The sequence below is a fragment of the Panthera pardus genome, unplaced genomic scaffold (genome assembly GCF_024362965.1).
Source record: "Panthera pardus isolate Hobbes unplaced genomic scaffold, ASM2436296v1 HiC_scaffold_20, whole genome shotgun sequence".
In the NCBI taxonomy this organism is placed as follows: Eukaryota; Metazoa; Chordata; class Mammalia; order Carnivora; family Felidae; genus Panthera; species Panthera pardus.
In genome coordinates this window covers 3,995,837-4,009,894 of record NW_026526766.1, presented here as the reverse complement: position 1 = coordinate 4,009,894, position 14,058 = coordinate 3,995,837, and the positions used below count along the sequence as shown (strand labels likewise).

Here is a 14,058-nt window from a genome sequence, read left to right as displayed (position 1 = left end):
TGAGGCCGGACTGGAGCCCTCTTCACTTACAGGTCCCCCTGGAGGGCTGGGTCCTGGGGCGCGAGGGGGTGTGAGTGGCACATCCCACTCACGTGGGAGCCAGGGAAACGGAACCAGCATCTAGACCCCACGAGTCACGAACTCCCCAGCCCTCCAGCCTCTCCGTATGGCGGGAGGGGGGCACCGAGGTTCTGGGCGCCTGCAGCGCGGTCTGCAGCCCTGTCCTCTGCCCTGAGCGTGTCACCAGGGCGAGGAGATGACCCCCTCCCACGTGTGACCGAGCAGCGAGGCTGCAGGTGCCCGGGCCTCCCCGCCTCGTCCCCCCAAGGCATCCCATGGAGACGCTGCTACGAGAAGGCCCCACTCACGGAAGCGCCCCAGCCACTTGCCCTGGGCTCCGTCTACTTCAAGGACGACACCTGCTGACTCCAGGAGGAAGGACATGTGAGCCGGACGTCGCGTCCAGCCTCCTTTCCCCGGAATGCGCGTGGCGTCCAACACGTGTGGGGAGACGCCGTTTACTCAGGACAGATGCTGTGGCCCAGCGTCCGGGCCCTGGGACCCTCCTGTGGCCCGCAAGGGAGCTCCGGGCAGGTGTCTGCCCAACCATGGGCCTTCCTGATTCTACACGCCTGGCGTCACAATCTTTGCGAGCATCGGGACGGCTGCAGGACCCATGAGAGCCCACACCCGAGTCCCTGAGGCCCGAGACCATGCGTTTCCAGGCAGCTCCCAGAGGGGGCAGAGGCCACTGGCCAAGTCCCTTGCCTCCCCCCGACCCGGGTGGGGTGAGCCAGCAGCCTCTCTGGTCTGTGGTCTGCGCGCCCGTTAGAAGGCACGCGGAAAAGGCTCCGCGACCGTCAGCCGCTATTACTGTGGTTGCCTCACTTATAATACAGAGGGTGAGTGTCCCTAATCCGGATGCAGAGAGTTCCGTAGATGTGGGGACCCAAGTCCTGCGCCGATGTTAAACCGTGCGTGAACCAGAACCTGCCTGATTCTCAGTCATCCGAGATCTGAGGGACCTTGCTCTGTGCACTGGCCACGCACTGCTGTGCGTCACCTCGCCAGGTCTTCATGGGACGTGGTCGAGGTGGGGGCACGCCTCCGGGGCGCTCAGGGGAAGGGGCTCGGAGACGGGACGTGCAGGTGGTGCCGGGTTGGTGCGTCTGTGCCGCGGGTCCCGTCCCCGGCAGAGGGCGCCGACATGCGTTCTGTCCCAGTGGCGCAGGGCTGGCGGCGGCCGCTACCAGGCCACGTGCTAAAGGCCTCTGTCCTCACACGGCCTTGCGTTCGGCGGCAGCCTAGTCCCCGCTAGGTGGGAGAGGACGCTCCCACGCCCCGCGGGCGCCCAACACACGCTCACACGCGTGCCCACGCCCACAGCCCACACTCGTACATGCCACATGCACTAGGAGTTCTACACAGTGCCGGTGACGACACACTCTTGTCCCTAAAGTCTTCCGGGTGCGAATCCCAGCCAACGGCGTCCCCAGACCGCCGATGACGAGTACGTAAGCTGCAGATGGGCGCACGGCCGTCCCCCACGCGTTCACAGGCTCCGTGCCAGTTCCGAGAAACTTCAAGGGCACGTTCTCAACCGTCCCGGCGCTTCAGGCTCCCCGCAGGCCCAGCCGGCGTCCCCAGCGCTCACGCGCTCTGGTCTCCGGGTGGCCACGGCAGGTGGGAAGCGCCCCAGGATGCAGGGTGACGGGAGAGGCGGGGCAGGAGCGAGTCCCTCAGCGTGACCGGCTCCCGCCTGCACTTGGGTCTGGCACCCCAAACAGGGCCGCGCGTTGGACGTGTCGGGTGCAGCGTTTTGTCTGGCGTGTTCGGACTTCGGTTCGTGTGTGACCTACATTTCATTTCATGACTGTTGCAGACGGTGGTTTTCAGCCTGGCCTGGCGGGGGCCCGACTCTTGCCTCCTGTGCTGCACGGTGAGCTCCACGCGGACCCCCCACGCGGCTGCAGGCGCCCAGCTGAGCCGCCTCGGGAACCGCCTGATGCCCGCGGGGCTCCACCCTGCGAGCACTCCCCGCTACACTGCCCTGCACAAATCAGGGTCTCTTCGGGGGGCTCTGTTATGATACCACCCACCTCCTCCACCCTCACCTTGTGCAGGTCCAGCCCTCGGGCCTGTGTCTTGATCCCCGAAGGCACATGTGGGCTCCCATCGTGGCCCCGGTGGCAATCAGTGCGGTGTACCCAATATTCCCACGGCTCAGTCTTCCCGGCTCCGGGAGGGCTTACTTCCCGGCCCTTGTTATCGGCCGATACACCCTGGGCAGAGGGGATGATGCGAGTCGGTTCACGGCGATGGTTTAACTGTCTCCCGAGTCCCTCCAGAGCTGTCTCTCCTCCGGTGGCGATGTGGGTCCCCTCCTCCCTCGGTCCTCCCTGTGTCCCTCCTCCCTCAGTCCTCCTCGTGTCTCCCTGATAGCCGGGCGCATCCACGGTGCAGGTCCCAGTCTGAGGCAGGAGAAGACCAGTGTCCCAACTCCAGGACAGCCAGGCACAGAGCAAATTCTCCCTTCCTTTGTCTTTTCTTGTCTTGTCTTTTCTCTTCTCTTCTTTTCTTGGTTCTTTTTCAGGCATTCAACTGATTAGATGCGGCCCACCCCCACTGGGGAGGACAATCTGCTTTACTGAGCCCACTAATTTAAATGCTAATCTCCTGAAACACCCTCAAGGAGACACCTGGAATCACATTTAATCTGGGTGCCCTGTGGGTGGTCAAGTTGACACAAAATGAACTGTCACCAGGATTTGTCTTTCCTTCCATAGCTTCATCTTGGGGTGCCTGGGGTCTCTCTCATTGTTCTTGGTGGGGGGGGGCACTCAGAAGCATTCTCAACTCCATGGGGCTGCTGAGCAAAGCGGAGGATGGTCTCTGGGCACGCCTGAGGGTCTCTCTCGGGGGACAAGCCCTATGAGGGCGAGGAGGTGTGCCTGCTGCTTGGCAGCCAGAAGGGTGTGAAGGTCACTCCTCATCCCGGAAAACGTGCTCCAGGCTCCCCGGAGGGAAATGGAGGCTGGCAGGCAGGGGCCAGCCCCCACAGGACTGACGGTCCGGCCACAGACTGGTCCCTTCCTGTCCCACAGGGCCACCAGCCACCACAACCCCATGGTCCTCCTCCTTGGACAGGTCGAGTTCTTCCCCTGCTATCTTTCCGGTCTATGACACACGGACGGTGGTATGGCCCCCCTCGTTCGTCTTCGAGGGGCAAACTCTCTTTGGTGATTATTTTTTATGTTGACAGGCTCTTCTCTTACGGATGAGAGCTTTGACCGCGGATACTATCGTCCAAAAGCGGGCTTCTCGGTCGGAAGTCAGAGTTCGCACGTGGCTCTTTCTTCTCTGCTCAATTCCTTCTGCAATAACCATCTTCCTAGAGAGCCTGCCTGACACGAGGGGAAGGGACAGGAGGAAGCGGGAAAGGAAGGCACATCTGTTCGTACCGGAAGGTGGTCTTCCCGCGGGAGGCTGGGGCTGGGGATGCTGCTGCCACACGGGACGGGGAGGGCTGTCCAACGTGCAGCCAGCCCCCTGCCCCCCTCTGTCCCATTACGTACTTTGTGTTTCTATTAAGGGCAAATCCTGTACACAGTTAGGGAAAGTTAAATCGGAGTGATAAGCTTGCCTCCCCGGAGCGGTCGGGAGCAGTCGGTCGCCTTGTACACTCTGGACAGGTTTTCCCATCTCTGCTCATTGGAACTGACAGCACTTTGGAAAGGATTTCTGCACCGCCCCCCACCCCCGTGTTTAGACTGTCGCCCCATTACTTTCTCTCCTGATCGTGCTTTTAACGATCAGAGCGTGCCTTCCTCAGAGTCTCCTGTTCTTATCGGGTGGATGGTTCGACCCTCCCTTGGTTTTTAGGAGGCCGGCACCCTGCTGCTCTCACTCAGAGGCTTTCAGTTCATTAGGTGTAGAAGGAAAGGGGCTTTTCGATCCTTCTGCAACGCCACCCCCTTTCCTCAGCTGTCACTGTTGGCTTGGAAATCAGAAAAATAATCAAAACGCTTTATTTTAAAATCTGAAAACACTACTCTCTGTCAATCATCTCAAACTCTGGCTTGGGGTCCACGGAGAAAAAGAAACAGTGTCGCAGAGACAGGAACGCGGTGGCTGGACTAGACGCGCAGGGACCAGAGGACCGCTAGGGAGCCGGCCAGCCCTGCACCACGTGCTCTGGACGAGGCACCCCCTCAGGGAGTCCTGGGACGTTGCTGTTGGCTGCAGGGGAGGGGGGCGGTGAGTGTGTGCTCCCAAAGGACAACCGGGTTCCTGCATGAGCATGGGGCGCACTCCTGGGACAGGGAGGCCCTGGCAGTGAACCTGAGACTGCCTGGCCTTTGGGGCGGGAAGTGAATCACATCTTCACGGTCCCCAAATTTCCAGCTGGAGGTCGGGTGAACCTGGGAACATAAACCGCCTCCCTCCTTAAGCAGATTCACTTACAAAATGAATGAATGCTCCCCTGGTGGAGAAAAACGTCCTGGAGCCTGCAAGTACCAGTTAATACGGTGTGCATTATCTACTGAATGCATATTAATGATGCATTCATGCATATTAATATGCATTCAACAGAAGTGGTACTAGGAGGTTATGTTTGCACCAACCAAAGAATACAGACACTCAGTCTTTTGAATTTGCTCCGGTGAAAGCCTCCTGGGATCTACTAGCTTTTGGGGTTTTATTCCCCTCGTGCACTGATTGAACTGGTCGCTCATGGGGGCTGGGTTTGGGTGGTTGCTTGCGTTCTTTCGACAACACTAGCTGTTTCACGGGGAAAATGCCCGTGAAAGCCCCAGCCCCTCGCCCCGGTGAGCAGGAGTCCGACACAGGCAGCATCCACAGAGGAATGCACAGATATATCGCGGTACGGTGCCCCCCGCAGGGTAAACACTGGGTGCGGCCAGGACGGGGTGAGCTCCAAGTGCCTGACAACATAGATGGGAACCTTGCACACGAACCTGAGCCCGAGCAGCTAGGCAGCAAGTACAAGCCGGGCGACTCCACTCATGCACAGTCGAGGGAAACTGAGCACTGTTAGGAGTTGGGGTCGGGGTGACGCAGGTGCGGTCACGTAGCCAGGTGGGGGCGACCTTCTATGTCTGCTGCTGGTGTCTGCTCTCGTCCGGGGGCCGAAGACGTGGGACGAGCACGTGGTGAGACCCAACCAGCCCCGCACTTAGGAACCGTGCTACATTGGTGCGCGTTGAGTCTTAGAGTCAAGAATAAGAGGAGTGAGGGTGGGCTCTGTCGGGTGAGCAGATCAGAAGACCCCCCCCCCCCCGCCCCCGCCCCGGGGGGTCTGTAGCAGGGAGAGGCCTTCATCAGATGCCACCTTCCTCTGCCCAGTCATGCTCTGGGCTGTGTATGCTTTCTGCACGTGCAAGTGACAAGCTTGGGGACAGGCGGGGACGGCCGGCGCAGACTGAGGTGGTATCCCTGAGTGTCCCCAACGTGGGCTCATGGCTTTGAGGTCACCAACCAAGGGGGAGAGAAAAAGAATATCTCTGTTGTTGTTGTTTCCAACAGTATGACTCTGTCGGAAGGATCCTGTCCGGACAGGATTGTCCACAACAACAACCACTCCCAAGCTCATCTTGTCACTTGAAGTGGAAAATCCAGGGTTCTCCTAGAATGTATGTAACGGGGGCGCCTGGGGGGCTCAGGTCATGATCTCATGGGTCATGGATTCAAGCCCCGCATCGGGCTGTGCCCGACAGCTCCGAGCCGACAGCTCGGAGCCTGGAGCCCGCTTGGGATTGTGTCTCCCTCTCTCTCTGCCCCTCCCCTGCTCCCACTCTGTCTTTCTCTCTCTCTCTCTCTCTCTCTCTAAAACAACTAAACATTTAAAATAATTAGAATGTATGCAACAAGACAAAGGGAACAGCGTATAAGGAGGCAGAGGTGTGAGGGGCGGCCCTGGTCCCACGGCTCTAGGAGGAGAGACCCCGGAGGGAAAGACAGCTGCGAGCCTCCCAGAGCCCGGGAAACAGGCTTCCAGCCGCAAACGTTTTGGGGGTTATATTCCTGGATTTGCTATTATTATCCGTGGTAAGGGGTAGTTATAGTGGTAGCAGCAGTGGTTTAGTTCAGGCAAAAGTGATCCTCTGAATCTCCCTCTCAGAAACCCTAAAAAAAAGAACCATCCTCCCCCGATAAAAGAGGACAAACCAATTCAAAACTCTCACTTCCTCATTCCTGTGCCGAATCTCAAGTGCCTTAAGGAAAGAAAAAGACCACTGAGACACCCAGACCTATTTTAAGAACAGCAGGTATTTCTACGTGGGTGCTGTGACTTATTTGTAGGTCAGAAATGGGATCGCAGGCTCGCAAAGCCCTCCCCACCTGGCGCTCTCTCTGCACGGTGGCTGAGAAAAAGCAGCCACAGGTCTAAGCAGAGAAGGCCGTTTTGTCCTTCTTATGATGAGATGCCAAGAATTGACTAATTTATAGCATCTATGTTGATATTATACACAGAGGCCAAGATTGGAGCTTAGCCCGGTCTTTTCTGGAAACGATTCCTTTGAAATCAGGAGGTCCACTTAAGGAAAATAAATGTTTTACGTGTTCCCTAGTGATATGAATCACCACTGCTTTGTATGGCTTCCTTTGCCGAGACTTCATTGGAAGCCGCGGACGGGAGTTCCGTTCCCATCCAGAGTGTGGTGGTGTGTGAGTCCCCTCCGAGAACCGTGGGATTTCACAGACATTCAAATCCAGGGATTCCCCACGAGCAGTCATTGCAGTTTTGGAGGTTGAATTGACCGTCGGGATCATCTGGTCCATCAGCTGTATGGGGACCAGGTCACCTGGCCCAGGAGCCACGGGGCAAGACCCCCCTAGAAGTGAGGCCGCCGGTGGGGGGGGGAGTCCCAGGGCTTTGCACCAGGGTTGACACCTGCTCTGATTGTTGCCGCCCCCCACGTTCACACGCTGCGTTCCAACAAACGTGTTTGCACCTGGCAACATTTACCAAAGCTAAAGAGAGTTGAGAACCACTGACCTCCGAGAGGTCTTTCTTTTACAACTGAGAAAACGGGGGAACATGCCAATCAGGGGGTCCCAAACAGACAGGTGAGCGGAGCATCCATAGCAGTCAAACATCGGAGCCAAACGCTTTGAATAAGTGGTGATCGAATTCAACCCCGTGGAAAAGCCCGTACGGCAGAGTCAAGTCTTCAGGTTGGTTATCACGAGTGTTCTCAAGGGGGTTGGAGGATATAAACGATCCATAAAGCAGGAAAGGCTTTAATAATAGAAAATAGAAAAATAACCAGAGGACTTTGAACTTTCAAACAACCATTAGCAGTCAAGAGGCTCCATACGAAAACAGACGCGACAAGAGAGCGAATTCGCGAACGGATCAGGCGCTCACAAGGACAAAGAAACGAAAATCGAAGACAAAAGTGGCCCCCCCGGGGGAGAGCTCCTATCTCGGCTCCTATTTGCCGAGATTCCTGGAGATGAGAAAGAGTCTCGGGGGATATAGCCAATTAGGGAAGAGAAAAGCATTGTGAGAATGTTCTCCGTTCTCTGTAGGGCTGGCCTCGCAGCCATAGAGGTGAATGCGAAAACTCACGCCAGTAATCTAAAATTTTAGTTTTTCTTTGCCGGGAATGGCATTAAATCACAAGCACGCCACGACAGGTCAGGAAGGACTGTGAAGGCACGTGTTCGACTTTGGAAGCGTTGAGCACGCTGTCGCCCGGCTGTCTGACAAGGGTCACACGTTTCACGTCGCACGGGGTCCTGTAGGCGAGCAACGCCTGGCAAATTCCTAGCAGCAGGCATTTTAACATCCTTGCTTTGGAATTTCAAAGGTAAAGAGGGCTTGCTGAGGTTTCCAGAGAGAGAAACAAGAGTCCGTTTACAAGAAGTGGACGTGTTGGCTGAGCGGGGTAAGCCTCCTGTCACTGACCGTGGTCAGGAGCGCTGAGCGCTTTGGGTGTGGGTGCGGGGGGCCTGCAGGGCTTGGGTGTGGGCGGCTGGTTGTGAAATCCTCCCCCCGCCCCCGGGGCGTCTCCTTACAGAACCGGCGGGGCAGGGCCGGCTCTGGAGCCAGGCCACGCTCCTGGGATGTGTGTGCAGGACCGTCCATCCGGTAGGGCTGCTGGTCGTGTGCCCAGCCTGGGGACACGCTGGGACATAGCATCCCACTGCTCCACTGCCTGGATGCCACGGCTCAGCAGGAACCGGGAGGATGGAGGGGTACAGGGTGGCGGGGCTGTGACGGACGCAGCCGGGACTGGAGGACACTCGGGCTTCCCTGGGACACCAGGTTTCCCGTGTCAGAGGAAGGCCAGGACAGCTCTGGTGCCCCGGATTCGCACGCGGGGGGACAGCAGCTATGCACACACACGTATTCAGACATACATCTGTAGATACACAGGCACAGACAGACACAAACACACACAGACAGGCAGACACACACAGCAATGGGAACTTCTCCTCCGGCTCGTCAACTACAGAAGTACGCAACTTGCTTTGGCCAACATGAGGAGTTGGTGAAGGACCCAGGGAGTCCGGACGCTGCTGTCGGCTTCTCCCCTGGATGCCCTCGCACAGACGCTGAGGAGCAAAGCCGGCCTCGCCATCCAGAGGGAGGGGCACGCGGCAACGGAGTCGGGGCACCCAGTCACGGAGTCGGGGCACCCAGCGGGCAGGGGAGAGCTGGCTGGCTGCTAGGTGCCCGCGCACGGTGCTCATGCGGCACCTGCTCCCTGCATGTGTCCAGGGAGGGGACAGAACACGACTCCCACCCTCGTAGGATGTACAGCCTGACGTCCACCACACACGCACCTCAGCTTGGATGGCACATCACTGTTCAGGACCTGCGGAGCCGAGGGAATGTCAAGGACTGGACAGCAGCAGTGGAAGGCGGGGAGGCTCTGGTGGGCTGGCTTCTCGGGCTGGGGGAGCACAGCCAGGGAGGGAGCCAGGGCGGGCAGATGGGGCGTCTTCACCGGGCGGGCATGCGGGATGGCTCCACGCCAAAGACCCCAGGGACACGTGGGGTGACGGGACCGTGAACGGGTTTCTACACTGCAGGAATTCTGTGCAATTTGAGTATGCTTTCTGGATCTTCAGTAGGGGACTATGATCTACAGAGGTCTCCGTGAGTACGCAGCCACGGGACATTGGCTTGTCCGCTGAGCAGGACCGGTCCGGAAATACCGTCGTGAGCAAGTGGCCGAGGCAGGGATGTTCTGGCAGGTGCGGGTGACAGCTGGGGGACAGGATGGGAGTGTCCCGCTGCTAAGGCGCACAGAGCTGATCCCCCCTGCCCGGTCAATGGCGGCGGAGCGGGAAACCACCGCTGGCAGAGGTGAGTCCCTCACCCGCCTGCTCACAGCTCTCGGTTGGACTCCTGGAGAAACCCAAGTGTAGGGAGTGCCCCTCGACCCACGGTCAGGAGGAAAGGAAAAGTGACCTCGTAAGGGGAAAGCATGCCTTTCTAACACAAGCCTTGCTAACTCTAACACAGAGCCTAACACACTGACTCTGAAGGGTCAATGTCTGTGTGCAAAACGGAAAGCCACATGGTGGTCTTCGATTCTAACTTTCAAATGCCTGGAACCACCCACGTGGTGAAGGAGGTTGCAAAGGACGACTCGCTCTGGTGGAGCGAGTTTTGCTCATGTCTCGTGGGTGGGGGGACTTGTTCTCGGACCAGAGGCTCGACGTGCACAATGAAGTCTCCAAGTCTGGTCACTTAGAAACAGAAACTAATGTGCATTGATCACCCACTCCAGGAAGGCTGTTCTGCCCTTATGGGAGCAGGTGAACCAGGTCTGCCTTAAAAGTCTGCCCTTCCTGGGGCGCTTGGGGGGCTCAGTCGGTTCAGCGTCCGACTTCGGCTCACGTCACGATCTCACTGTTCGTGGGTTCGAACCTTGCGTCGGGCTGTGTGCTGATGGCTCAGAGCCTGGAGCCTGCTTCGGATTTTGTGCCTTCCTCTCTCTCTCTCTCTGCCCCTCCCCTACTTGTGCTCTCTCTCTCTCTCTCTCTCTCAAAAATAAATAATAAACATTAAAAGAACAGGCCTGCCCTTCCTCTCCACCTGCCTTGGCCGGACACAGGAGCTCTAACTGCTATCCCTCATGCTGCAGAAACTATGCTGAGGCGGGAGGCACTATCCAGGACACGAGCTAAAGTCCTGCACCAAACCTCCCCATGGACAGGGACTTTGCTGGGAAGCATGAGGGTTGGAACTGGGCTCTTGAGTGGGTGGCTTGGAACACACCACGGCGGTGTGCCCGGCAGCAGGCAGAGGTGCAGACAAAACACATTTGGGGGCTGTGTGCCTCCCTCCGAGCGGTGCGTCCGTAACTTGTCAGTTAGCTGGAGGGAAAAAAAACATAGATTTCAGCAACCTTGACCTTTCTCGCGTGTTTCCCTGGGTCTGTCCGGGCTGGATCAACCTTGACTTCGCTCCTTGTCCGGGAATCCAGAGAAGGCAGGAGCGGGCCTTGTAGTATGATTCCTGAGGGGCCCTTCCAGCTCAAACACGCGGCTCCCCACGACAAGTGAGCACGCTTCAAGGTCAGGCTGGCGGGAACGAACGCGTGCCAGGCAGATCTGTAACAAGAGGACATAAAGAAACTTTTCCCATTCCCTTGACCGGCCAGCACCTCATGGCGCGGATTAGAAATCGCTTCCCCGAATAGAGTCGCCAGCTGCCAGCCACTTCCTTTGAAAATAAATCACCGACTACATCTTTTTACACCTGTCGAGATGTGATTTCCAGTAGCGAACCCAGTTGGCGGCTCTCATGCGCCTGTGAAAACAGGCAGAACCTAGATGCGTGGCTGGGCCTGGCGAGCTCCTGCCTGGGCGCAGACTGCCCCCTGGTGGGCACTCGGGGAGGGACACAGCGAGCCCGTGGTCAGGCCAGGTCTGAAAGGGCTCCCCCCAAGAAATGAGCCCCCTGGGGGTGGGGGGGGGGGGCGTGGGAACCCGCTCCACAAGCCACGGGCAGGCCGTGGGCTCCTGTTTCCACGTCCGGCCCTCCCTCTGGGGTGGGACTCGCCCTCACTCTAGCCAAGCACCACCTGCGACGCTCCTGCAGAGATGCTTCTGGACCCTCTCTGGGCTCCAGGAAACTTCCTGCTGGTTTTTTCTTCTCTCTTCTGTAGTTCTCTGCCTCTCTGTCTCTGTCTCTGTCTCTGCCTCTCTCTCTCTCTCCCACACACGGAGGACTGAATCCCAGGATGGAAAATCCCCACATACGAACCTACCTGTCAGCCCTCCCAGGGTAGGGTCACACTGACCTTTGACCTCCAGCGCCTTTGGGCCATATCCCCTGGGAGGGGCCGGCTGATAGCAGGGGCCTGCATGTTGGGGTTAGAACTAATGACCTCGGGTTTCAGGGGGCCTTGCGGGGCCAGAGAGCAAAGCCAGAACATGCCACCCGCGTGGGACACGATTGCCCCACAGACCTGGCTCGACAGACCCTGCGGAGAGGCGGCGACGACAGCCAGGGAGCTGCGGCGTGTGGGGACATGGCAGTGGGAGGAGCTGACTGTCTGACCTGCCATTGTTCCTTCTTCCAGGTGGGCGGGGACCTCAGGAAACACCTTCCAGGGCCTTCTCCTGTCCGCTCCCACCTTGACGGCCTGTGCCAACCACCCCCACGTAAGCGCAGCAAGGTCAGGCATCACCGCCTGGGCACGTTCACACCCAGGGCCTGGCTCCCACGCGGGCCTCCCCTCTGCCCGGTGGCTCCGTGTCTCCACGTGGACAGCTGGTCCTGCCGCTAAAAGCCCGTGGTGTGGGGCAGACCTGGAGAAGCAGGGGAAGCACCCTGGATTCTAGCAGAGCCCCCTCCTTGTCCGGGTCACTCTGGCACCGGCCTCCACTCTCAGCGGCGCCTGCTGTCCCCGGGTCCCCGAGGGAGGGCCGCCGACTGTGAGAGGGTTGCCTAGGTTGTTAAACCCAGACGCCAGAAGGTCAGCGCCTTAGAGGGCCCGCAGTACTCAGTCCTGGAAGCACGGGGCCTGGGGCGTCCTGGGGGGCAGGACCGACGTGCCCCGCCAGACTCTTTGAGCAGCAACTCCTGGTAAAAGTGATCTGTTTACACACACGCTGAATCGGAGATTTTCTGAGTTCGAATATTCGTCAAAGACGAGCATTTCTGAGCCCAGAGGCCACCGTGGAGGGGTGAAGGGTGCAGAGGAGCAGAACATACAGGCACGTGCTGCCCGTGCTGTGACCTGCCAGGGCCCCGCACACCCCCGGGGGGGGGCATGTGCGGTGGCTGGCAACCCCGGCCTGTGCCAGCCCCGAGGCACACGTGGGTAATCCAGGAAGACTTGGGTGGGACAGAGTGGCAGAGGGGGACTATACTTGCTGGGGAGGGGGGGGTCCTGGGCCGGCAAATGTCCCATCACACAGCACTGTGCCTGAGCCGGCCCTGAGCGGGGCACTGGGACACAGGGGTGGGTGGCATCCTTTGTGGTGTGGGTGGGGTGATGCCCCCCCACACTTGACCCTGACCCTGATCCTGACCCTGACCCTTACAGACTCGGGGGCTCTGTAGGGACAGTGTCCTTTCTTCTGTTTGCTCAGGCTTCTGGAAACCCCCAAGCGTGGGAAAGAGCAGGAGGGGACAGATCAGACCCCCTCAGTGGCCAATGGTGGTGTCCTGGGTACAACCGGGCAACAGCTCTCAGGATCCGAATGCAAGTGGCTTCTGCCCTGCTGCTGTGCACACTCACCACGACGTGGGACACACCTGAGTGAAGGCTCCCTGTGCACCGGGTTCTTTGGAAAGGACCTCCAGGCAGGTGGTTTTCCGGGACGCTGACCCAGAGGGGAGTCTAGGAGCGGGTGTCTGTCACCGAGGGAGCGTGTGTGTCGGGACTGGACAGAAGGAAGGTGCCCAGCAGTGTCCCCGCAGGGGCTCTGGGGCCGGCAGGGCCCAGCAGGGCCCAGCAGGGCGGCAATGGCCAGACAGGCACGACCCTGTGTCCATCGGGACCACCCCGGCCTCTCGCAGGAGGCCCAGCTTAGGCCACGAAGCTCCTCTTTTTGGGCACTTCCCGTTTGCCTCTGCCCACACGACCTCCACCCAAGTCCACCCTTCTCCTCCACCTTCCCCCTCCTGGCTCCTCCTGGCCCCTCTCTCTCTCCGTCTCTCTTTCTCTCTACTCAGGTTCTTGCTATCCTATTGGCCGTTGGCAGAGACGATTCACCAGAAAGCTAGCAAGTATAGTCCTCAGTGCCCAGGGTTCGAATGTGCTCCCCCAAGATCCTGGAAGAAGATCTAACAACACAGTCACGTTGTTCACATAAAATGTCCCAAAGGAAGAGACCGTGTCTGCGGTCTCTCAAGACAGCTGTGTCCTTCCCTCCGCGTTCCCCGGGGGGGACTGCTAAGATTCTGGGAAGGAAAGATGTGCTGGGGGTGTGGACAGCCCCGGGGATGCGTCTACCTGGCCTCCTGTGTCTCCAGAGCATTCTTCAGCTCCCTCCAGCTGGACCACCACCCACTTTACTGAGCATCCGGCTTGAGATGGGAAGGTGGCGGGAGATGATAGATAGATAGACACATAGGTAGATGACAGATACATGGATAATAATAAATAGATGATAGATACATAGATAATAGATGATAGATGGCTAGATGAATAGATGATTGGTGATACATGAGACAGATAATAGACGATGGATAGATGGATAGAGATGATGGACAGATGACTGATGATAGACAGAAGGTGGAGCGTCCCCTTGTGCCAGCTCTGGGGATGCGGATGTGCAGGAGGAACAGAGCGGGCGCGGCCCACGGAAGCTGCGTCGCGGGGGAGCGGGGAGACCACCCGTCTGGAGGAGGGTCCCCCTGGCGGCCACGCGCCTGCACAGCAAAGCTTACGCAATCAGAGGTGCGCGCTGCTGTGGCTTTTCCTTGTCGACGGAAATCCCACAGAATGGAATTTGCCAGAATCGCCGTTTTCTTGAGCCAAACCTGTAGCCGTCCCACCGTCAGGACCGTCTGCCGGTGGCGTCGCACGTTTTGCATCTCGCGACACGCCGGGCCCCGCT

At 58.7% G+C, this 14,058-nt stretch overlaps 1 protein-coding gene across 6 annotated transcripts in view; it reads left to right on the top strand.

The window, feature by feature from the left end:
• Positions 1–12,809, top strand: part of AUH (AU RNA binding methylglutaconyl-CoA hydratase) — a 352,182-nt gene extending 339,373 nt beyond the window's left edge. For 5 of the 6 annotated variants that reach the window (XM_019463762.2, XM_019463761.2, XM_019463759.2 and 2 more), the window contains 2 exons: positions 11,571–11,652; positions 12,586–12,770. In XM_019463762.2, the coding sequence (XP_019319307.2) occupies positions 11,571–11,652; positions 12,586–12,755 (252 nt within the window). In that variant the 3' untranslated portion in view covers positions 12,756–12,770. Of the gene's footprint in view, positions 1–11,570; positions 11,653–12,585 lie in introns of all 6 variants that reach the window. The other variant, XM_053907741.1, reaches the window with a different exon arrangement.
• The last annotated feature ends 1,249 nt before the right edge of the window (positions 12,810–14,058 follow it).